The 23,922-nt window shown below is 43.3% G+C and overlaps 1 protein-coding gene and 6 pseudogenes across 1 annotated transcript, besides 13 other annotated features; all 7 read left to right on the forward strand.

Annotated features, from left to right (window-relative positions):
• Positions 1-23,922: part of a sequence feature (sequence corresponds to BAC RPCI93-25E9) that runs on past the window's edge.
• Positions 2-1,327, forward strand: Tb927.8.100 (annotated as a pseudogene).
• Positions 1,649-1,670: a sequence feature (AT_rich).
• Tb927.8.110 lies at positions 3,247-4,698 on the forward strand (annotated as a pseudogene).
• Positions 4,975-5,002: a microsatellite.
• Positions 5,498-6,343, forward strand: Tb927.8.120 (annotated as a pseudogene).
• On the forward strand, positions 7,309-8,886 carry Tb927.8.130 (variant surface glycoprotein (VSG, atypical), putative; the record flags this gene model as incomplete). Its single annotated transcript, XM_841790.1, has 1 exon — positions 7,309-8,886. One exon carries the CDS (start codon positions 7,309-7,311, stop codon positions 8,884-8,886), a length of 1,578 nt encoding a protein of 525 aa, XP_846883.1.
• Positions 8,934-8,996: a sequence feature (AT_rich).
• Positions 9,072-9,117: a sequence feature (AT_rich).
• On the forward strand, positions 10,953-11,472 carry Tb927.8.140 (annotated as a pseudogene).
• Positions 12,007-12,260: a mobile genetic element.
• Positions 12,007-17,270: a mobile genetic element.
• Positions 17,023-17,270: a mobile genetic element.
• On the forward strand, positions 18,907-20,445 carry Tb927.8.150 (annotated as a pseudogene).
• Positions 20,706-20,730: a sequence feature (AT_rich).
• Positions 20,858-20,890: a sequence feature (AT_rich).
• Positions 21,420-21,539: a sequence feature (T-rich).
• On the forward strand, positions 21,627-22,031 carry Tb927.8.160 (annotated as a pseudogene).
• Positions 22,114-22,151: a sequence feature (AT_rich).
• Positions 22,262-22,311: a microsatellite.

The raw sequence follows: 23,922 nt of genomic DNA on the forward strand, positions 1-23,922 counted from the left end.
GATCAACCGAAACAGACAACAGCTGGCGGCGGATATCGCTAGTATGGAATTAGCGGCGGCGGCAGAACCAGACCCACCAAAGAAGCTAGGATACAAGGCGCTCCAGACGATGCTTCAACTAAAAAAAGCCGATTACGACAGTTCCATCACACCGGCAGAGGAAAAACTCAAAACCGTCACAACAGTACTAGCAGCTCGCAAGCAACAGGTCATTACAGCGATGTCGATACAGCCGTCAGCGGCATTCGAAAAAACAAAAGCAGTACACGACGCAACAGCATCAGGCTTCACGTCCGGCGGCAGCGACGCGTCGTGCACAGTAAGTTTCAGGGCAAAGCCCACAACTCACAGCAAATGCAGCTACAAGCAGACACCGTCCGAGCACGTGCACAAAGCGCCAACGGAGCTGACAAAAGCTAACTCGCTGAAACTAGCGCCCGACACAACGTTCACCCCGGTGCAAGCAACTGCCAAAGCCCTGGCCGGGGGCACGCTTAGATCTGCAACGACAACGACGGCGGCAGACAAGGACTGCGCGGGAAGCAGTGGAGAAAACCGGGGTGCGGGATCAAACAGAATGGGAGTAGACCTCGGCCTGGAAAGCGCAACCTACGCGAAAGTGGCGACGATAACCATATACCAAAACAGCGACCCGAGCAGCGGCTGCAGAAGCGAGGAGCCAAAAAACAACGATGGCCTAATAACGGCGGAGATATTAGCCCACGCTGTTTGCTTAGCCAAAGGAATCACGGTGCCGCCGGCCTACAGCTTGCAAGGCAAGTCAGCCGACGACCTAAAAAACGACGAGGACATGCTTACAGCGATGGCATAGTTGTACGCCAAAGCACCCGGAACGCTAAAGGTAACTGAGTTAGCCCAGAAGATCGAACTACAAAACACCGTATTAGCTATCTTCGGCCCAGACAACAAGAAACTTGCTGATGATTTCCTAAAGTCACTAAAAGAAAATGAAATTTCCTATAAAGTCGGTGGACAAACCAAACAGGGGCGTATCAATAATATCGCTGGCAAAAGAGAAGGAACTGAGGCCATTGCATATTTTTACGGTATCGCGTTCCACGAAAATGCTGCTGAAGACGAGCGTGAAGACAAAAAGAAAATAGATTCAAAATCAACAGAAAAGTGCAAGGAAGACACCGAAAAAGATAAATGCCAAGAGGATAAAGATTGCGAGCACAAAGGCGGAAAATGCAAACTTAAAGATGGTGTAAAAGCTGAAAAAGCAGCAACAAACACAAACACCACAGGAAGCAATTCTTTTGTCATTCATAAGGCCCCTCTTTGGCTTGCGTTTCTGCGTTTCTAATTTATGAAATTTTCCCCCTCTTTTTCTTAAAGAATTTTTGCTAAAATTTTATGAAATTCATGAAAATATGCCATTTTGAGAACAGTTATTAAAATTTTCGAATAATTTATTTCAACACTTATTTAATGTAAACATAATAGTTAATCAAGTATGGAAAAATTTTTAATCGAAGCAACCTACGGTTGCAAGGTATTATGGTAATAGCGTATTGAAAATAAGTTCTATTTTGATTTGTGTTATTTTAATTATTTTACGGACATTAGTTATAATAATAATAATGGCATTTTGAGTGTGTACATATGAATATTATAATGAGAGCAGTAATAATAATAATTATTATTATGATAGGAGAGTGTTGTGAGTGTGTATATACGAATATTATAAGCACAATGGTCGTTATGGAAAATGACTAGCCAAAATAGAAGCATTTGCAAATATTTCAAGTGTGCATTTAAAGTAAGTGAATGGAACAGTGAGTGAAAAAGGACAGGGGATATTATGAAAGGAATAGAGGAAAGAAAATGATAGTGGCCTGTAAAGATAAAAGATGGAATATGCATAGTTTGAAAAGAAAATAATGGCGCATTGTATTACTATACACAAGGAGATGATGGGGTGGGGAATGAGAAAGCCTCAGGCTGCAGTGTGCATTCCATGTGGGGCCGTAATGCTATCAGCGGTATTAAAACCAGCAGAGACCACTGAAAAAGGCGAAAGGAAAAGGAACAGGTCATTGATAAGAAACCGCGCATTGGATACAGTGTAGGAGCTTCATGAGGTAAAAAAATTTTGTAATGATACATTACGACCTCCACATTGTTTCAAAAGCCAAACACTAAAACCGTTTAATGAACGCACAATTCATATAAGATTACAAACTGACGCGACGCTGATTGAGCGCATCAACAAACTTCAAAGCAAAAGATGACAGCCATGGCCGCATCTACTATCCAAGGGGGGAAATAGCCAGACAGCAAAACAAGATAGAGGTGTAAAATACTCAAGACAGTACGCACGACAAAAACATCAACGTTATGTTGTCATTAAAGGTGCGAAAAATCAATAGGCATTGGCAAACACTAAAAGTAGACAAATATAATAGATCCTAAAGTGTTTTGGGTATGCAAAGTTCTTTATTTGTTTATAGAAAGGGAACATCCTTCTGTTGAAAATTCGCGAATTCTATAAATTGACAGGTACAGAACTGGATTTACTTGTTCAAAGTTTTTGCCGTTGAGGATGCAGTGTCAAAGCCAATTCTCCTAACGAAAGGGCTCAGTTTAAGCCGCAAAAGCAGCAAGCGACTAAAACAAACGTGATGGAAGCCACAGAGAATTTTAAGGGACAGTCAGCAAAAACTCGACATATCCTGTACGGACCAATGCCAGTAGCAGAAACGCCAGAACAGCCATAAACACCGGCAAAACCCAGAAAACTTAAAAGTAAAGCAACTACAGTAATTATAGTAAAAGCAAAAATACCGTGGAAGGTGGAGGCATAGACGCTCTCTAAAACCAGAAACCGAGAACTATCAGACAGATTTACAGAGAAATAGTTAAGAGCATCACAGAAGCGACAGACAAAAATTGTGTTCATTGTTCCTTCAAACAAAGTAGCCAAAAGAGCAGTAACATCAGACCACCCAATGAACAGATATAAACAGAACCAAGGAGTTCACCACTAATATAAAAAAGTGGCTCATCAGACACTTCCAAATACAGCAGCAACCCACGGGACCGGAGTCGTAGCAGATAGAAAATTCCTGAGGTTGACAAACGGATAACTAAGTAAACAAAAAATTACCATTAAACTCAACTACTCCAGCATGGCCGCTATTACAGAATGATGCCGCACCAGCTTTCTACTCAACAACGGACAAACAACGACATTCGTCCAAACACCTTCCCGCTTAGTAGAATATGCTGCAGATGTTAATAGTCGTATTTATAGCAGCAGCGGTTCTCAGCACGGAAACCGAAGCCAGCGCAGACGCAGCTGCACCCGCAATAGCTGACTCTTGCGATGAAGAACTGTACCTCACAAAGCTGAAGCGGCACATTCAGCTTCTGGCAAACTCTTTCGAATCGACCATTAAGGAACAGCGAAGGGACAAGAAGAAATTCACAATAGCAGCGGCAGCATCAGAAAAGAAGAAAGAGAGGTGCTTACTAAACGGGCTGGCGGCGCTTACAACAGCAGAATTGGAAGAAAATGAAAGACAGCAGGGCTCAATACGCCGAGCGGCAACGGCAGCAATAGGCGAGATAGAAAAGCAAGAGAAACTCGTAGCACGAGCAGGCCAGTTGTACCGACTAAAAACATCAATAGCCGCTGGCAACGTGCACGTGCGGTCGCCAGGCAACTCGCACGGCGTGAAATTAGTGCTAGCGACGACCGCCGAAGATGCCGACGGCTGCAGACCCCTTGACCCGGAAACAACAACACAAATAAAAGGGCAGAACATAGCGATCGCTAACTTGGTGTCGATCAAGCTCACTGACCCGGCGAAACTCGCCAAAACATTAGCAAAAGCGTATTTAAAGGCAACAGCAAGCAGCTCTTGCATCGGCGGCCCAAGCGAGGCGCCAAGCCAAAGCGCAGCGGCAGCGTTCAACTCATGCACATTCGGCAACGGCGACGCCAACCCATCGATTACCAGAACCAAGGCAACCTATACGGAGGCAATGTCAACTGTAAATATCTTTACGTCGGGAAGCGTTAAAACTTGCCACTCAGATGTCGCAACAGCAGAGCCTGGCGCTACAGAAAACAAACACCTAGGCAAACTACTGTGCGAAATACTAAAACACGCGTCAACACCCGTAAAAACCGAAATAAGCGGCCCAGCGGTTAGTAACAACAAGGAGCTACTTCAGGCTGTCGCGGCCTGCGATGCGAGGTACAAGGATATCGCAGATGCTACGGACCAAACCAAAAAGGGAGAACTAAAAAAATAAGTCACCGAAGCGTACGGCACGGACAATGCGAACTTCAAAAACATATTCGAAAATATAATCGATAAGAAAAACGTTCCAAGCAAAACAGGAGCAACAATGGGGACAAAAACAATCGGCCAAGTGACAACAGACACTGAAGCACAACAAATTCTAAGCCATTTGGAGCAACAAAGGTCAGCCAGAGAAGAAACAGCCAAACCAGCACCGACCCCAACAGCGGTAGATTCAAAAAAAGTAGAAGACTGCAAGGGCGAAAAAGACGAAACTAAGTGCAACAATAAGGATGGGTGTGAATTCAAAGATGGGGAGTGCAAATCTAAAGTGACGACAACAGCAACAAGCACAACAAAAAACACCACAGCAAGCCATTCTTTTGTCATTAACAAGGCCCCTCTTTGCTTGCATTTTTTCTAATAGGATAAAACTTTTAGTTTTTTGCTTAAATTTTTGAAATTTATGAAACTTTGCTATTTTGGAAGAATTTGCTAGCATTTATTAAATTTGGTATACTTTAAAACTTTTTGACAAACGCTTTCAAATTTCTGAAGACTTTTTAAAATTTTAATGTGTATGAAAGTAGAATAGGGTTATACGGCAGCAAGGTGATAGAACATAGAAAATGAGTACTGTTATCATTTGTTTTATTTTGTTTATTTTATGGATATTAGTTAGATTAATTACAGTATTATCAATAATCATAATAATAATGATAATAATAGGAAAGTTTTTTGAGTGTGTATATAAGAATATTATAATAAGGGTGGTTTGGAGACTGAATGAACAACAAAAAAGAAGCACTTAAAACAGTTGTAGTGGTACAATAAAAGTAAACACAAAGAAAAGGGAGATTGAAAGAAGAATGTCGTGATGGACAGAATGACAGAAATGGAAATGGAATATGCACAATTTCATACATAAACAAGAATATGGCACTGTAATACACAATAATATGATAGAGGGAACAATGGTGTAAAGACAAGGCGCAGTAGACGTGGTGCTGAAGTCGCTACGTTATTCGCAGTAATAGAGCCCACTAAGGACCATAAATGTTGACGTTTTAGATTTTGATGCAGAGCGGTTTGTTTTGCAATAAATGGATAACTCATCAAAAAATTAATATATTTGTAATGAAATCTCCAGTTTTCTTAAGTTTTCTACCTTTTTTTCTATCTGATATTTGGTAGGTATATTAGGACATGACGTTTGGTACATCAGAGCTTTACTCTTACTTTTGCTATAACATTTAGTGTGCTTAAGCTCAATATATCAAGATTGTGGGGCTAATATTGAAAATTATTACAATTGAGATGGGAGTTTTGTATACTCATGCTAAGAGGCCTAAATGGGTTACGTAATTTTTAGAGAAACAGAATGCAAGTTGTGAGCATATTGTAATAACTACTGATGGATCTGATGCTATTGTTGCTAACACCGAGAAAAGTATGAAACTGCTGTGGAGTATGTTAGTCATGACAACATCAGAGTGTTATGCTCCTCAGTTTGATTTGCTCATGAACTCAGATCACTTTGATCTGCAATCGCAATGTCACTGTTTTTTTAATGTGGGCTACAGAAAAGAAGAGGATAAAAAATTACATCATTTACTAAAATCAACTCAAAGTGCTAACACCTTATCTTAGTGGTGGTGGTGATTGATAGCCAGAGTCTGGGCTTTCACAAAATTTGAATATTAATTTGGAGAGTTATAAAAGAGAAGTGAGAAACATGTTTTAGAGCAGAGTATTTACAAACCATTGCTAATATTGAGTGTTACACAGGAAGAAGCTGTTGGACAGAAATCTGTTTTGAGGAGGGAGATGGTCGGATTGGATTAAAAAGAGATATTCTTTTCGATTCCCAATAGTGGTGAAGTCGAAGAGGCTCCATTCATTCATTTTCCAGGACAGCCCATTGCGTGGGAAGAGAAGGCAAAATTAATTGTGAAAAATATTTTTTGGTTTGAAGAGTTGAAAGAAAGCAATTTAGTACAATAGATTTAAGTGCAATTGAAACTTATGTGATTGGTGGAGAGAAGTGGAATTTTGAATATGGGAATATTCGTGAAAAAAAAACAAAGCAAGAAATTTGTTCAAAGCTAATAAGCTATGAAAATTCCAGAAACGAGCACAATCCATGCAGTCACTTGCTTGCAGTACATGGCTGTCTTGTTTTTCTCACAATACTAGGAAGCGGTGGACAAACCCGCAGATGACAAACTGGCAAAGGAAGCAGTCAAAGAAGCGACGTCGATAATCTTTTGGGGCCAAAGTATATACATCGATGAGCGAACCTTTTTCAGAGATATACAAGCATGGTAGTGAAGTTTCTAGCAACAAAATAAACGGGAAGTAACAGTAAAGACAAGCACCATGCACATAAACTAAACTTAAGTAAGGTAATGCACCTGTCTTGCACAGCACTGTTGTTTCAACAGTGGGCCGACCTTGAAGCCAATCAAGCACACCGGCCAATAAAAAAACGCAAAGGCCCAATATTAACCAAGCGTGGCCACAAAAGGCGTAAAAGGAACCAGGTATTGAAGGAAATAAAGATCGCATCTCGACGACGCCCAAGCACAAACGTTGTATTTTACTCCAGAACTGCAGCCGAAGAAGAGGTTTAAACAGAAAGAACACGTTAAGAGACAGAAAGTGCAAATTTCCATGCACGAAGAGTTTTTTAAAATTGGTTACAGAAGCAACAAAGAACTCATATATTGGTGTAATAGACTGGAAATTTATATAAATTTGATAAAAATGAATTAAAACACAAGAATCAGTAGTTTAATCACCATTAGAAATCCGGTGGTGAAACAGCATGCAAGTTTATTACCTTTTTAAAAAGAAACATCCAAAAAATAGAGCGGCTTCGACTATCTTTTTTTTTTGAAAAATCTCGCCAATAAATAAAAGGGTAAAACCAGCATAAGGTGAAGCACACGAACCATAAAACCCAAATCAGAAACAAAGCAACGAACAATCCAATTACCAGCAGCATAAGACAAAGCGGCGGCTAAAGGATAACATGTCAACAAAAAAGCATTTAGTCAGCCTTATACATGTTTACGCCGCAGCCAGCATAAAAGAAAGCAATGCAGCAGCAGGCGAGGGCAAAAACATCCGCGAATTCCACATCTTGTGCAGTTTAGTAGAGCTGTGCAAGAAAACACCTATAAACCTACCTGGTTCTTCTCTGTTGGATGACGACGTACGAGCAATAGAGCTGGTAAACATGAGCGGCAGTACAGACGAATGGCAAAGCCAGTTTCCGACTACAGATAAGGTCAGCGGGGAAAAAAGCATAGACTGCGAAAAGCAACCAAAACAAATCAGCTGCCATGAAAAGTACGACAAGTGGCGTGCAACGCGAAAGGCCCTCGAGGCGGAACCTAACAAAGAAATCAAACAGACACCGGCCAAGGGTATACAGAACACAGCTTACGGACGCAGAATTCATATCCAGATAAATGACATAGCAAAAGAAGCTCAAGTCATTTATAACAACTACAAAGCTGAAACGGCGCCAGTGCTAAACGGCATCAACGACAAACTGAGAATTCATTTCGGAGATGCGCTTTATGGCAAACAGGACAGGCCACTAGCCGGCGCCCCAGCAGACAAGTGGCAAGCGAGCGGCACACGCAATAACGACTGCAAAGGCGCCAAGGCCGGAATTTCGCCGCGCGGCGACCTCTTCTGCTTATGCGCTCAAGACACCACCATAGCAGAACACATGTGCGGCGACACAGTAACAGCGGCAGGAAGCAACTGGCTACTCGCAACAGTGGCCCCACTCATTGACGGCATGGCTTCCAAGTGCGCAGGAAAAGCAAAACCAACAATAACCGCAAGCTACATCAGACATGCGCTGGAAACATTCGACTCAGCACTAAAGTCGCACACCCAGGGCACAAAAGATGCAGTCGTACTGGGCACACCGCACAGCAGCGGTGTATGCGGCGGCCAAGCAAGCGTAGCCTGCGTAGACTACACGGCCGCGGTCATGCCCAAAGAACAAGGCAAACACAACGACATAAAATGGTATAACGAATTGACTGACGCATCCAAGGCGCTTGACAATTACGCGGCCGCCATGGCAGAGGAGAAGGCGGCACAAACAAAGATACAAAAACTTAAACAGGAGGCTAACCGCTTATTCCAGACGCTAAAAGTACAAGAACCAGCAGCAATTCCACCCATTTCGCAACTACCACGAATAGACCCCCTAGAGTTGAAGAAAAAATGCGAGCAGTTCCACAACAAGTCAAAGGAATGCACAGAAAATGGTTGCAAATGGAAAGGTACTGATGAAACAACTGGCACATGTGATGTAGATGAGACTAAAGTTACATCTCAGACAAACGCAGCAGGGACAGGAGAAGCATCAAACGAGGAAACAGCCACATCTGGATGCGCAAAACACAAAGATAAAACTGAGTGCGATGCTGACAAAAAAGACGACAAGCAAAATTGTGCATTTAGGAAGGGTAAAGATGTTGAAGATGACAAGGATACAGAAAAGTGCCGCTCTTCTGGTTTTCTCGTCAATAATAAATTGGTTCAGAGTATAGCTGCTGTTTTTGTGAGTTTGGTACCATCTTAAGAATTTTAAGCATTTCAGCTCGATTCTGTGAAATTTACTATCTTGAGAAAATTTTATAAATTAACTAAATTTGATATATATTAACATTTTTTGATGAAAATTTAAAATTAGAGAAAATGTATAAGGTAGTAACCTATGAGTAAAAAGCATTATAGATTTCAAGTATTAAAGTATAAGCACTATTCTAATTTAAAATTTACTTTTTAATTTATTGTTATTTAGTATAATAATGATAAGAGAGTGTTGTGAGTGTGTATATACTCTTGTAATAATAGTGGCGGCGCTGACCGAAATTTACAGCTGATGTAGCAATGCTTAAAACAATGGAAATGGTACAATGGGAGTAGCCTAGCGAGTAGTAAAGAAAAAGCAAGAGGAATGTTATGAAAGAACATGGAGACTTGGATACAGATAAGTAGCGCCACGATGTAATCTGAAAGAGGATATAATCTTCATAAGGAAAAATGAGGAGATGAAGAGCAAAAAGATATGACGTTCATTGACTGGTAATATTTATTTACTTCTTTATTCGCAGAATAAGGCATAAAAAATAATAAGACGCGCATATGAACCAACGTAAAATATAAGTGGAGTGAAGGTGATCACTTGCACCACCACTCCAGATCCGTATTTTCCTTCCGCCTAGAAGTCAGGAGGATTAAAGGAACTGGAAATACAGATGAAAGGATGCGCCTACTCGCATATAACAACACGGCTTAGTAAATCTAAGGCACAATGGCAAGAGCTTGCACCAACACAATGCCACAGTCTAAAACACATTAACACTAATGGGAGCATAAATTAGACCACAAACATGAAAGAAATCAAACACTTAAAAAATACGGCAATTACTTTGTCATTTGAGCAGCTGTAATCGCATATTAAACTGAAGAAAATAGAAGCAACTAACAGCCATAAATGTTGAAAAATTAGACAAAAAGAGGTTTAGAGTGATAGAGAACTACGTGAGACTAGGATAACATAGAACACAGGGTTATTTAATAGATAAGGGATGACGCCTTGTTAGAATTTTATAAATAAAACTAACTTCGGAATTGAATTACAAAACAATCTGTCTATAATTAGTCTGACTTAGAGAAGAGCTTCCATATAAAAAGTGCCGACCAGTAAGTCCAGAAACCGTACCAATGGCGTGTACACAAAAGATAGAGAAAAAACAATTTATGAAGCAAAGCTAACTGCGAAATTAACTTCAGCCATAGCGCATCAACTGAAAGTGAAAAAAGAGATGAGAAATGGCGGTGATTGAAGAGCAACTGAACTTTAGTGAGCGATGGATGGCAGAAACAGCAAACGTGGTTGCTAATGTGATACTGGGAGCTATGTTGACTTTCGAAGATATTCTAGCAGTTGTTTAAAGCGACAAGATGCTGTCATACAAGGGTATTTGACATTTTAAAAATAGAACTTTGAGACAAAAATTGGTTTAGATTTTTTTGGCAACAGACTTAGCAAATTGACAGGCGTAATGGCAAAAATTTAGAGACCACAGCAGCACAAAAAATTAGAACTGAAAGCCATTTTGACTGAACAAACACGACCAATGCAGTACGCTAAGGCAAAACAACGTTCATTTGTCAGAACACCGGCACAACAAGGCGATAGTATGGCATCACTGCTTGTGAAATTGACAAACAGCGGACCTTCGACCTGGAATTTCAAGATTACAAAAAACCGACAGAAATTATTACCTAAAGCAAGCCAGGAAACTAACAATCAATACCAACAAACCGGACAGAGCAGCAAAGCTAAACCAGACTCATTACGTATTGTCGATGGCCGAAACGGTTAAACCACGGCTAAAGAACGCAAACGCTAATTTATATAACGCAGCTCGGCAACGCCATAAAACTAACCGCGATCAGACTACAAATCCGGTATTCCCAACAATAATACAGCTTCGTTAAGCCTATAACGCCGAACCTGATGAAACGTTACCCGTTTTCTCACCAACTCATTGATTTAGTAAAAGAAAAATTATTGACAAGACTTCGGTACAACACAAAAAAAAACGACAGTCAGCAGCAACCCAAGCAACAGAGAAAATGCCATTTTTACCAACGATAACGCTTCTGACTGCATCCACTGTTGGCTCAGTCTCAGGAGAAAGCAACACGCAAAGGAACTGGAGAAAATAACGGATATCTGTAAGGAATACGAATACTTTTCAAAACTAGAGGATCACATGAATGGACAGACAGCAACAACCGAAGCCGCTAGGACCTTGAAAGCCTTTACAACACGTGGACGCTGGCAGCAGCCGCAGCAGAGAACCCAAAACGGCGCTGCTTAATACTGGGGATAGCAGCAGAAGCAAGGAGTAGAGCAAACCAAGCGGCGTTCAATACAGAAACGGCATCCAAGACCTACCAACAGGCCCTAGCCGCCATACATCAACATAAGGGCAGGCTACACGCAATTCACGAGACGACGAAGCTGCAGATAAAGGAAGATAAGACGCCAGGAACATCGCCAAGCAGCACAGACCATGCCGCTATTTTGTTCAAACTATTACAAACTAACACATAAGCCTGCAAGATGAGCACAGAAGGCGACAGTGACTCTTTCAACGGCAATAAGCCAGACTTTGGCCAGCTAAAAAATATCAAGCTGACAACCATAGACGGCATACACAAAGCCTTCAGACCTACAACGCTTTCAATAGCAGACGCCACCAGCAGCTTCCCAAACAACCAGCCGGTAACAGGGATACAGTCGCGGCTAGCTGGCTGTCAGAGTGCTGCAGCGACCACAACAACATATGCCTTCAGCACGCCAGAAGCAACTTCGTAAAAAAGCCAAATAACAGCAGACATCTTCGATGCAGCGACAGAAAACTCAGAATGTCATAAAACAATACGAAATCTACTAGCAAATTCAGCACCAGAAACTAAATTGCAGAAAGATCTTTGCGACGCACTGAAGCCAAAACAACCTGTGGTGCAACCATTACAAGGAAGTAGTGGCGAGAGTCCTGCAGCACTACAGAGCATGCAACTATTCATAAGAACTTGCGACGTCCATTTACAATCAATAGAAGACTCCCATAGTGGCCCCCAAGCGGAAAACTGAAAAGATACATAAAAAACTCTTACAAAATTTATTTTTTGGAATTTTCTTCGTGCCTTCGTGGGAGTTTGCCCCCACTGGCGCGGTCATCAGCCATCACCGTAGAGCCCTGAGATGCTATCGATCTGGCGACTGTGGCAGAGTCTCCCTTTTTTTATTCATCCTAACACACTCTCTATAATTTTTGTTGTAGCTCCGAAGTTGAACGGAATACAGCAGATGGGGCGAGAAGCCTCCAACCCCGGACTCTCCCAAAGATGTCAATTAGCAATCCTTTTGTTTTGATTTTTGTTACTCGTTTATTATTCTTTCTCCCTCTTTCTGTTTTTGTTGCTTGTTGATTGCATACCCCCTCTGTCTCTGAGGGTGTCTGGACTATTCCTGCATCCGGTGCTTTTCCTGCTAGCTCCACACTCGGCAATGAGGGAAAAGTTGCAGAAGGGAGAGTCGGTTGTATGACTGATACCATAGGTGAGAACTTTACCTGCGGCCGGCTCCGTTCAACCGCAATGAGAAACTGGGTTACCCTTTTAGAGAAACATACATCCTGCACACACACACACACACACCTTCTACCGCAAACCTGACACTTAACTCCTTCAAACCGGGACAGCTCATCAGGTGCAGCGACGTTTCTTCGCAGTCTCCGCGTTGGTTGGTAACAGCGCGCCCTACCTTCATACCGTGCATCTTCTTTTGATGTATGGTGAGGCCAGTTTTGCTAGCACACTGCCTTCCGCATGTCGGGCACACCAACATGGATGTGTTTGTATGCAGGGAATCAGTGGCACACAATTTTGTGCTTTTGCTGCATTTAAGCTCGACTCCCTCACCTTTGTGGAAAGCCTTACAGTGTTGGATGAGGAAGTCCCTGCAACTGAGCACTTTTTGGTACACACCACACTGCACCTCGCCCTTCCCCGGGACGTCAACGTTTCCCTCACGGGCACGCTTACGAGGGAATTGCACCACCACCACGGTACCGTCCTCCGTCACTATGCTTTTATGTTTGAATTTCTTGTGTAGTGACAGGGAAGAACGTGTACCGAAGCTCGCCTCCCACAGGTCACATTGAAACGGCAGCTTCCGTGTATCCTGAGGGGCTGGCGCTGCTGGGACGCTACCATCTCCTTGCAATGAGTCCTCGTTCTTTCGCCCCCTTTTCACGCGGAAACTACCGCTGCCTATGCCATGTATTGTTTGAAGGTGGTGTAATAGTCGGCCTGGCACTGCGAATTTGGAGGCACAGAGGGTACAATGAAGCACCTTCGGTTTCATCGGGACTCGTGTGCTCGATGGTAGAGAAACGATCGCCACCACTGGAGGGGGCTCCGGGGGATGTCCACTACAGGTGTTGCATCGCCGTATTTGATCCTCCGGAGGGCATAAGCTCGCACAAAGCCGTGTTTGTTTACCATGTGCGTTACAGCACTCGAGCGGCATTGGTATGTGGCATCACATTCCGTACATTTGGTTGGTTCGGAGGTTCTCTGAAGAGTGCGTATCGCAACAGGTTGGGCTGCTTGCATTGTTGGTCCTATCGCTGCATGTTGCGGGTTGCACCATCGGCACTGTGGAGGCACACTCGGGTTGATCTTTCGCAACATCCATCCATAGTGTCTTGAAGACCCAACCCGAAAGCGTGCCAGTGCCGTTTCTTCTTCCATCGTCAGTTCTTCTTTATGTTTTGTTGGAAAGTGGTTGCCCATGATACCAAACCTATGAGTGTTCTCATGGACTTCTTCTGACCTAAGCACTCGCTTCGCATAAGCAATGATGTCGGGGATCCATATGTCTCGCAACTGTGGTAAATCTGCGGCCTTTTTAGCCATTTCATCGCAAACCTCATTCCGTTTCATATCACAATGACCGAACATAAATTGAATTAGGATACGCACCTTCCTTCTCTGAACTTGAAGCAGAAGCCTCCATAGTCGTCTCAGAATTGGGTCCGTTACGGCTAGTGGACCTGTCTGCAGTGCTGTTAACATTGACAGCGAGTCATAGAAGGTGGACAACATGCTCGGTGTGCTTCTGCATGCCGGAAGCCATTTCAGCAGCCGTTGCAGTCCTATCTCTAATGCTACGCATTCCGCTCTGTAACTGCATGAGAGTTTCCCTGCTCCAGTTTTGGGTACACGAATCAGCGTGTTGTTTCTATAGAGCAGGGCAGCTGCCCCGGTCTTCTCACCGAGGGACACGGATCCATCAGTCCACAATTCGTAGTGCTCTCGCCGCGGTGGCTCCTTCCCCCTCCGTGCAAAATGCCGTTCAATCCACTTTTCGGAAGCCTCCCTTTTGACATCGTCAGGGTCATCAGCGCACACAGGCTTTATCTGCGTGTGAAATATCTGTCGGCAGCTGTGGCGGAGCGTCGATGTCTCTAGCGGGTGCTCGCGTGGCTCAATGCGGAGGTGGGGGTAGGACCGCATGATGCGGGAATGTAGGGCTCTGACTGGGTGTTTGCTGTGGTATACTTCCTCAGCACTGCGCCGCAAACATCCGCCTCGTGACTCACACATCAGCATGAATTTAATGCTGCGCACAAGAGTGGCCGTCTTGAGTGGCAGGAGGTTTGCTTCCAGCAGAGAGTCCTCTTTGCGCGTCCCATGCGGTACGCCGGCTATGATTCGACTGGCCTTGTGTTGTGCTGCTGCAAGGAGGTCGCGACTTTGTTCCGAAGCGTCCCAGTACCATACCTCAATGCCATACATGGTGTGTGCCTGTACGAGTGCTAGATAAAAAGCTCTCAGTACTTGTCGTCTTGGCCCCCATGTAGGAGCTGAGATGGCTGCTATCTGCAGTAGTCAGAAGTCCATCTTGCGTCTCGTTTCAGCCGCATGTGTTGCCATCCCTTGCAGACACTGGAATGTTACTCCTAGAAGCTTCGGTGTCCTGTCAGCTCCAATTCTTTCGCCTTCCAGTTATAATGTAAGGGGGTGGCGCTCTGTACACCCGAAGAGTGTGCACTTCGTTTTTGCTACGTTGACAGACATGAAGTACTCTTTTGACCACTGTAACACCACGTTTAGACCGCACTGTAGTGTGTGGTTGATGACTTCCCTCTCTGTGTGCCTGGCAAGTAGCGTTAGGTCGTCTGCAAAGAATCCGTGCTGCAGTAACGGCACTTCTGCAAGGCGTTGGCTCAACGAGTTCATGACAATAATGAACATGATTGGGCCAAGGACAGTTCCTTGTGGCACTCCTCGCTCAAATGTTCTGCTTCTGGAAAGCTTCTCCTTGAATCTCACTCTGCCAGTTCGGTTACTCAGAAATGATACGCACCACTTCACAATGTGGGGTGATACCTTCATTCTGTGCATTTCCCTCGCAATTTTGTCGTGGTCTACTGTATCGAATGCCTTCTCGTAGTCGACGAATACAGCACCCGTACGAGATTAGTGCGTGGGGCGGCAGAGAGCAGCGCGGACGTGCAGCAGCTGTTCGAGCGTTGAGCATCCGGGGCGAAAGCCTGATTGCTGCGGCGTCAGCTGGGACTCAACAGTGTCTCTAAGTCTCGGGGCAATTACGCGTTCCATGACTTTGTAGAGAGAGCTCATGAGCGTCACAGGCCTGTAAGAATCGAGGCCCTCCGCCTTTTTTCCGGCCTTCAGGATGGGGATGATAACACCGGTTTTCCATGCAGGCGGCACGACTCCCGTTCGTAGGCTCTCATTGAATAGCCTCAGAACAACATTCAGCGCTGTTCTGCCGAGATGTTGCAGTACCTCCTTGTATAAGCAATCAGGTCCGGCTGCGGATCCACTCGGTAGCAGTTTGATCGATCTCCGTAGTTCAGCCATCGTGATGGGACTGAACTCACTCGCTATCGTCTTTATGGGTGCCGCTGGGTGTGAGTCGGGGTGCCTTCTTGCGCGGGACGAGTACAGTTTACTGAACCTCTCAGCTTGATGGTAGTCCGTGATGGCCGCGTTATCAACAAGTACAGCCGGTGTGGTTAGTTGTCGTGGCGCATATACCTTCTTGACAATGTACCAACTGCAGCGGTCTGACACCGCAAGTCTGGAGCATAGCGTGCTCCATCTCTTCTTTGTGGTACGGTCCAGGATCTGCTTACGCGTGGCTACCAACTTTTCCCTTCGGTGGGAGGGTCCGCATCCAGCGATCTCTTCATCGAGTTTCGCGAGCTCAGGTGTCCAATGTGGTGGCGTTGCTCTGCAGCCACGGGGGACGGAGACCTTCGTCGCAATGCAGATGGCGGAGCTCAATTTCTGTTCCATGGTGTTGACGTTCTTCTCTCTACCAATTTTCCTGCAGAGCTCGTCAACCTTGAGACGGAAATTCCTCCAGTCAGCTTTTAGCCGTGCGTACATGGGCTTTCGAAGCCGCGGGCAACTCAGTGCATCTGTGTCGTCTCCAACGATAACGTCGAAAAATATGTGATGGTGATCGCTATCGGGAGAATACAGCGATGTTCACGTGTACACTGTGCAATTCCTTGACAGTGTCACATCAGGGGTGGACTCCCCGTGGTGGCGCGCGTACCTGGTGCACTCACCAGTGTTGCAGACCAGAAACTGGTTGTCAATGCACCACTGTGTGAGGGGTTCACCCTTGGTATTTGGTGGGCTCGCGCGATCCCATGCCAACGCGTGTGCGTTAGCGTCTGCAGCGATGAGAGCTGGGCACCATCAGTCGTCAGAAGCGTATCTAGGTCAGTTGCCGTGAAGGTGTGTTCTGGTGGGATGTATGCCGACGTGACAGTCAGCGCCGTTCCACGTGCAAGGTGAATCGTTGCATGCACTTGTTCAATGCGACCAACAACGGCCATACCTGTCTCGAGTGGCAGGTCCTCCCTCACTAGTATTGATACACCACCTCCTTTGCAGTTACGAGCTATTCCGTGATGTTGGTAGCCAGCAACGCTAAAGCAAGCCGCCTCTCCAGGCGTCATCCTTGTCTCGCTCAACAGACAAAAGGCGATCCGCTCATCAACAAGGGTTTTGTGGAGTGCTAATCTCTTTTTTCTTGAGGTAGCCCGGCGCAGTTCCACTGCATCCCGCGCAACGACGGGCCGGGATTCTCTTCCACATCACCGGACCGCAGCATCTTAGTGCGGATGATACTGCTGATGGCACGCTGGCACGTGCCCAGGGACCGACAAATGAAAAACACTGTCCCAGCAAGATGCTGCTGATCCCTGTGCTGTATGATGCCGTAGCCGAAGCAAAGCAGTGTTCCCCATGAAAGAAACGCTGCTGGCTCTTGGCTTCCCCCAATGATACGGGGTGCTGGACCCTAGCACCACGTTGAGGTGGCGGGCACCGCCAGGAGGAAACACAGTGTTTTTTTTATTTTCCCTCGCGCAGATGTCAGCACCATGCAATCGCTCCACCCAATGGTAAGAAGTAAATGCTTTTAAGCACACCACGCCGCGATGACATGGTGTAGCGTGGGACTCAACACTGGATACCGGCGTTCCTACCCACTAAACCCCCTTTTTTTGAGAATTGATACCAACTGGAGGCCGACCGCATGTGCGCTTGTCTAGGGGGGCGGTCTCCATTTGACGCCAGTTCGACTCCCCACACACACGTTGCGTTGGAACCATGTTTACCATATCCATCTGCCTCCCCGGACGGAGGTTGTATCAGGGATTTTGGTTCTCCCACCTGAGCAGAGTATTGGCCCGTGGAAAGCTAAGTAATGGTTCTCCCCACGGAGCGGTCGCACCATATCCGGTGTTGCAGCCGCTGTTTCGATGGGACATTTGACTTCCCAGCCGATTTCTCTTCTTGTACTGGGCCCTGGCGCCACGTTGAGGCAGATCCATCCTTAGTGTAAGCTAAATACTTTCCGCCCACGGGGATCGATGCCGGTACTATATGCGACGAGACCTCTACTTTACCACTAAACCAGGGGCCAATGAGCATATTTACAAACGTTAAACAAAATTTCAGTAAGTGCCTAAGCCAGCAGCACATTTAGCATTCCTCGAAGGAAGTGGCAGAACACGTCTAACCAATAAAGAAAAGCTCAAATTAAAGAACTGTTGAACCACAACATAGCGTAGAAACAGTCACTCTTAGTGACCCTCATACACAGACTAATTGAAAAAGTCATTAGGTAGATAAATGTTTTTTTAAACAAAGGAAGGTGAAGGTTTTAAACATGCAAATGTTACGAACAATGTATTAGATTAAACACACTATGACTTATAGGACCCAAATTTAATCTATATTAAGATGTGCAAGGCGTAAAACCTCAGGTATTTTTAATTAGAATTTATTAACCCCAACAGCTTTCTGTAGCGTTAAAGTTAAAAAGGGTGCAATAATAGTAAAGAAAATCGCGCAGACAGAGACATGTAGGTTAAATCGTGAACGTAAAAGAAACAAAATTCTGAGAAATAAAGATTATGAAGGCAATAGCAGTTTTTTAGTCACAACTTACCACCTGAATAACGTTGTAAATACCACAACAAGACTTAATAATCTAGAGACTAAGACGTCGATGAGAGAGATATAACCAAAAGATGCGACAAATGCAGATCCTTTCAATTACCACCACCACCACAATATTTATTAGTTTTTTAAAACCCACAATCAGTAGTACCTACAACAAGGTTAATAGAGTATGATAACCAAGTATAGGCACTATAAGGCGCTATACTTCTATCGCGCGTCTTAATCAACATCTTACAAAATTACGGACCGCACCGATGTATCACCACAAAATGAAAAAACCAAAACCCAATACGCAGATGGCATAGCAAGGGCAATACAGAAGCAACCTAACATCTAAAGGAGAAAAAACTAGTGTTGAAAAAAGACAAAAAAGATATCAAACCTTTTCGACCAACCCTACTTGTTTTACTTGAATAAAAAAGAGCAAGACAAGCCTAATTTTTCCGAGCCCAAACACCTGCACGACAACACTGAACGGCGGAGGAAATAAAACAAAAACAACATGCTGAGGAGGCTGCTGAACATAAGCCTAGCGCTGTTACTTCAACAACCAGCACAGGGAACAAACGACAAACGGCCACTTAAGCTTTCAGTAGCGACCTCGTTCTGCACATATTCAAACAAAGCAAAGAAGGCAGTAGCAAATATGGCAGACAAACTAAACGCCATGCACAAATCACTTAAAGCTGCAGAAAAAGCGGCGCTGCAACACCAACTTAGCCAAGCAGCACTTCCTCAGTACAAAGAGGCCGCAGCAACTATGACCATTTACGCCCAAGCAACCTATCTGGCCGCCCTAAGCGAGCTTCACGACTGGGCAGGCGAACAAACCAAAACAATAGGCCAAGCAATGTACGTCAGCGGCCGAATCGACGGACTGATGGAGGTCTTAAAAAGGCACATGTCAACGACCAAAGGCAGCAACAAAGGTTGCATAGCAAACGACGGAGACGCGACAGGAATAGGCAAGTTCGTGGAGAGCAAATGCGATTCAAAGGATACAACAGTTCTAAGTCCCGCAATTGAAGGCCTAGCAGCCGCATTAGACACAGATATAAGCAACGAAGGCGACCCAGAATCTAATTCGGGACGCGACGACTGCCTGCTAAACAACAATCCGCACAGCAGCTATACAGCGGTGACGGTAGACATCAACCTTCTAAACGGCATCCTGCAGATACCCCAGGCCGGCGGCTTTACTACATCCACAAACGTCCGCGCGGCGACCAAAGCGAACAGTTTGTTCACTGCACTGAAAACGAACGGAGCCAAGCTCAAAATTGACTTAACGGCAAGTACGATCGACCCACCGACTGACCTCCTTGGGCTAAAGAACCTGCTTAAAACCGCAACCAGTCGACAAGCACTTAAAAGTGCAATTACGCAATACCGAAACAAACCAACAGACGACAAGAGCATCAAAGACGACACAATCAAGGCGGCCTTCAGATTAACAGCTGACGACCAGGAGGGCAGGTATCTGAAGGCACTCAAAGCGGTAGAAAGAACAATTCCCACCACGCCAGGGGAGACCAAATCCACACCCCTGCTCGACACGATTTCCAAACAGCTTGAAGCTGCACTTACGGTGGAGATAGGCGGAATATATAAAAAAAACAGTGGAACTAAAGAAGGAAACTGAGACGCTCAGACAAAATCAAGGCAAACAAGCATCGGAAGACACATGCAACAAAATAAAAGTCGAACAAGCCTGCAATGCAACCGCAGCATGTAATTTTAATAAAACAGAAACTAAAGAAAGTAAAACGTTCAAATTGGATGCCAGAAAAGCCACAACAAATGGAGTCTCTGTAACACAACCTCAAACAGGAGGGACAACAACTGTAAAATTCTCCGGCCATAGTAACAGACCAACTAGTAGTGAAAATAAAATATTGTGAAATATAGCCCTGTTTGTGTATGGAGAAAAGAAGATGGTGAGGATGACAACGATACGAAAAAATGCCGCGATTCCAGCTTCCTTCTAAGCAAACAATTAGCCATTACGGTTTCTGCTGCATTTATGGCTTTGCTTTTCTAAAACAAAAATTTCCCCCCCCCCTCAATATTTCTTGCTAAAATTTTGCTATTTGATATATTTTAACATCTTAAATCTTTTAGAAGTTATATTTTTGGGCTGATTGTGCGTCTGAAATTTTTTAACGACTAAAAATTCTTCTTTTTTTTGCTGCTGAATTTTTTCAGTGTTGGATTTTTTAAATATTTGGTGTTGGTTCTGAAAGTTTTGTTCAGAATAGAATAATAAGGAAGGAAGAAAAAAGGCGGGTTATTCGGGCTAGGAATTTTATTTTTAAAAAATTTTTAAGTGATTCTGCAATTTTTTTTCTGCACACCATAACCTTTATTCACCAATTATATTGATTTCCTTTTTGTTTCTGTCTTAAACCATAATTTTCAACAACTGCAAATTTAAGCTCTGCGTTCTGCGCCTCTTTTTTTGTTAATTTTTTAAATTTTTAAATTTTCTTAGTGATGCAGCTCTTTTTTCACATTAAGGCTAGCGCTCATTCATATGTCAGGTACCCTCACTTAAATTTTTCTCATACTCATTTCATATTCACATCGTTACAATTCTACCCTTGTTGCTTTCGTGAATTTCAGCTCTTCATTTTGCGCGACACGCGGCTTCAAATTTTTTAAAGAAACTATGGCGCTACGCACGCCATCAATTTTTTTAGTGTTGGGGAGTGGAAGTTTCGCTGCGCGAAACCATTTGCTCTCAAAAGGAAAATTAAGGAAATATAATAATTGGGGGGGGCCGATCGTCAAAATCAGTAACAAAGTCGCCGGCACACAATCTTTTACTTGAAACTGACGGCTAAAACAGCTCAACATTCATGGGTGCAGGTTTTTTTTACGAATTTTTTAACTAATTTTTTACAACACGTTTTTAATTTGTTTAAAGTGATGCACCGGCTCTTTTTTGATGCTGACACTACCCCTTATACACCTAGAAGCATATTTGGCTTTTGCTTGTGTTTATCCTAAGGTAGCTTTATTTTTATTCCCATATGAATATAAATTTTTTAATCTTTTTATCACCATTAATTTTTTATTTTTTTCATTGTTTTTAAAAATCAATTATTTTTTTTTTGATTTTTTATTTTAATTTTTTACAACATGTTTTTAATCTTTATTAAGTAATACCCCTGTTTCGTTTACAAAGAAGCTATGCATTTATCAGGAAACGCAGGTTTTGAGATACCACGTACTGGAAATAGAACACAAAAAAACGCATCACTAACAAAAGTAACCAAAACAGACGAAACTTTCTCAACGAAAGGAACAGGAGATGACTGCAAACTCCCATGCAAAGAGGTAGAATAGGAAAGTGGCAAAAAGAAGTGCAAATCGGATAAAGATAAGGCTAAAAAGGAAACAGCAAACCAAGCAGGAAGAGGAGGGACAAGCGCCGGGGCAGATTGCAGTAAATACGACACACAAGAGAAATGTGAGAAAGCCAATGAAGGTCAAACCACCAAAGTTTGCGGATGGAAGGGCGAAAATAGTGACAGATCTGACAAAGAAGATTACAACTGCGGCTCTTTCAGTGTTCTTATAAATAAGAATCTTACTCTGATGGATACTACTTTTTTTATTTGGTAGTATTTTAGAATTATAAGAATATTTTCTAAATTTTATAAGAATTTACTAAATTTGATATATTTCAACACTTTTGTAAAACTTGTAAATTATTCAAAAATTTAAAAATATGAAATTTTTATAGAATGAATATGAAAGTGGCTTGTAGTTGCAAAGTATTATGGTGATAAGGTATGAAAAATAAGTTCTATTACTGATATTTGATATTTAGATTATTTTCTTTCTTTTGTTGAAATAAGAGCAGTAATAATAATAATAATAATAATGATAGAAAGGATAATAAAGAAGAGATGGAGGTCAGTATAAAAGCTAAATATTGTCGTTCGTTGTACGAAGACGGACAGCCATAAGGAAAGAAGCAGCGACAAGTAAGGAATGCACCAACGGAAGGCACGTGACCTCAGAAAACAAGAAAATGATACTTAACCAGCAGATTCTGGCGCCCATTTCGTGCAATAATAGATGTGAGCTACTGCAGAGGTAATGGTTTGGTTTTTAGTTTTTAATGTGTTGGCAAAACCTAGTATACAGATGTGAAGAATGAAAGGCGAAAGCAAGGAATTGGGTATGTGTGAGGTAGTGTCGAAGGCTTCTACACGTCTAATTTACGAAAAGGAAACAATGTTTGTGGTGAACGATATAATATTATCAGAAATAAATTTCTTAAATACAACCACCAGTGGATTATTATTTCCTGCGAAAGAACAAAAATAATGCATAAACTGCTTAATATAGCAAGTATATGAAAAAATGGAAGAGTTTTGTAAAGCAGAAAGATTTTGTAATGATACTTCAACAAGTTCATACTTGCTCATATAACAAACATTATGTTCATTCAATGGCGGAGCACTTTACGCTAGGTGCGACGCTGATCTTCATTTAATGGATAGAATAAAGAGAGTCAGGAACCTGAAACAGACGGTTATGGCGTCCAAAAGCACACTATTTCAAGCGAATAGACCCCAGAACGACACAAATTTACAAAGGCGGTCGAAGCAAGGACATGGCAAAGGGAGATTCGTTATTTTGTTGCCCAAGACCCCGGCACCAGCAGAGCTTCACTAACTAAAGCCCCTCAGAAGAAGTCATATGAGTTTAATTTTTGAGGTATAGAGAAGTATTCGATAATTCAAAGATTTTGTGAGTGGAATCTTCCAAAGATTAGTCATATAACCAAATTTCCAAGAAGCAAGACTATTTGTAACTGTGCACCAGGAGGAGCCGCCTATAATACATGTTTTTTAAGAACCTTACGCGACAATAAAGCTAATTGTTAATTCTTTGAATCCGCGGCCATCTAAAAACACAGGCAAAAGCTTTAAAAACCTAATTGTAGATTTGAAACATCACAACTGCTAGTCCCCCGAACTCAAATCTCTGTTGAATAGTTTGCACTTATTGGACAGCCGGCTGTCAGCCACAAATAAGGATACACCGATTAAGGAAATTGAAGTAGCGCAATAAAGAGTAAATGATAAAATCTAAAAACATACTATATTCAACAAGTCAGCACCATGTAGGCTCTGAATAACATATTAACACGTTTCTTTAACTGGCACCTGCAGCGAGACCAACAGCAAAAAGCGCCTGCTTTTTTAGAGACCAATGGTTTTGTAATGTTTCATGCAGCGCTAGCGGCAGGAAAGAGACACAACAGTAGCACAAATCCATGCCAGGAGGCCTCAAGAACAAACGTCAGCCGCAAGATACAACATTCGAGCTGTGAACAAGCAACTGCCATGTGGGTGGCAGCAAACGGCGACACCACATACGATCAGCATTAAGTGTTCGGCAGCCGCAACCTGGCTCAAGGCAGACCAAAGCAACGTTAAATAAAGGCTGCAGCGCACCCTTACGTAAAAAACAGAAGGCTTCCAACCGGAGATACTCTAGC

This window comes from Trypanosoma brucei, chromosome 8, assembly GCF_000002445.2.
Source record: "Trypanosoma brucei brucei TREU927 chromosome 8, complete sequence".
Classification (NCBI taxonomy): domain Eukaryota; phylum Euglenozoa; class Kinetoplastea; order Trypanosomatida; family Trypanosomatidae; genus Trypanosoma; species Trypanosoma brucei.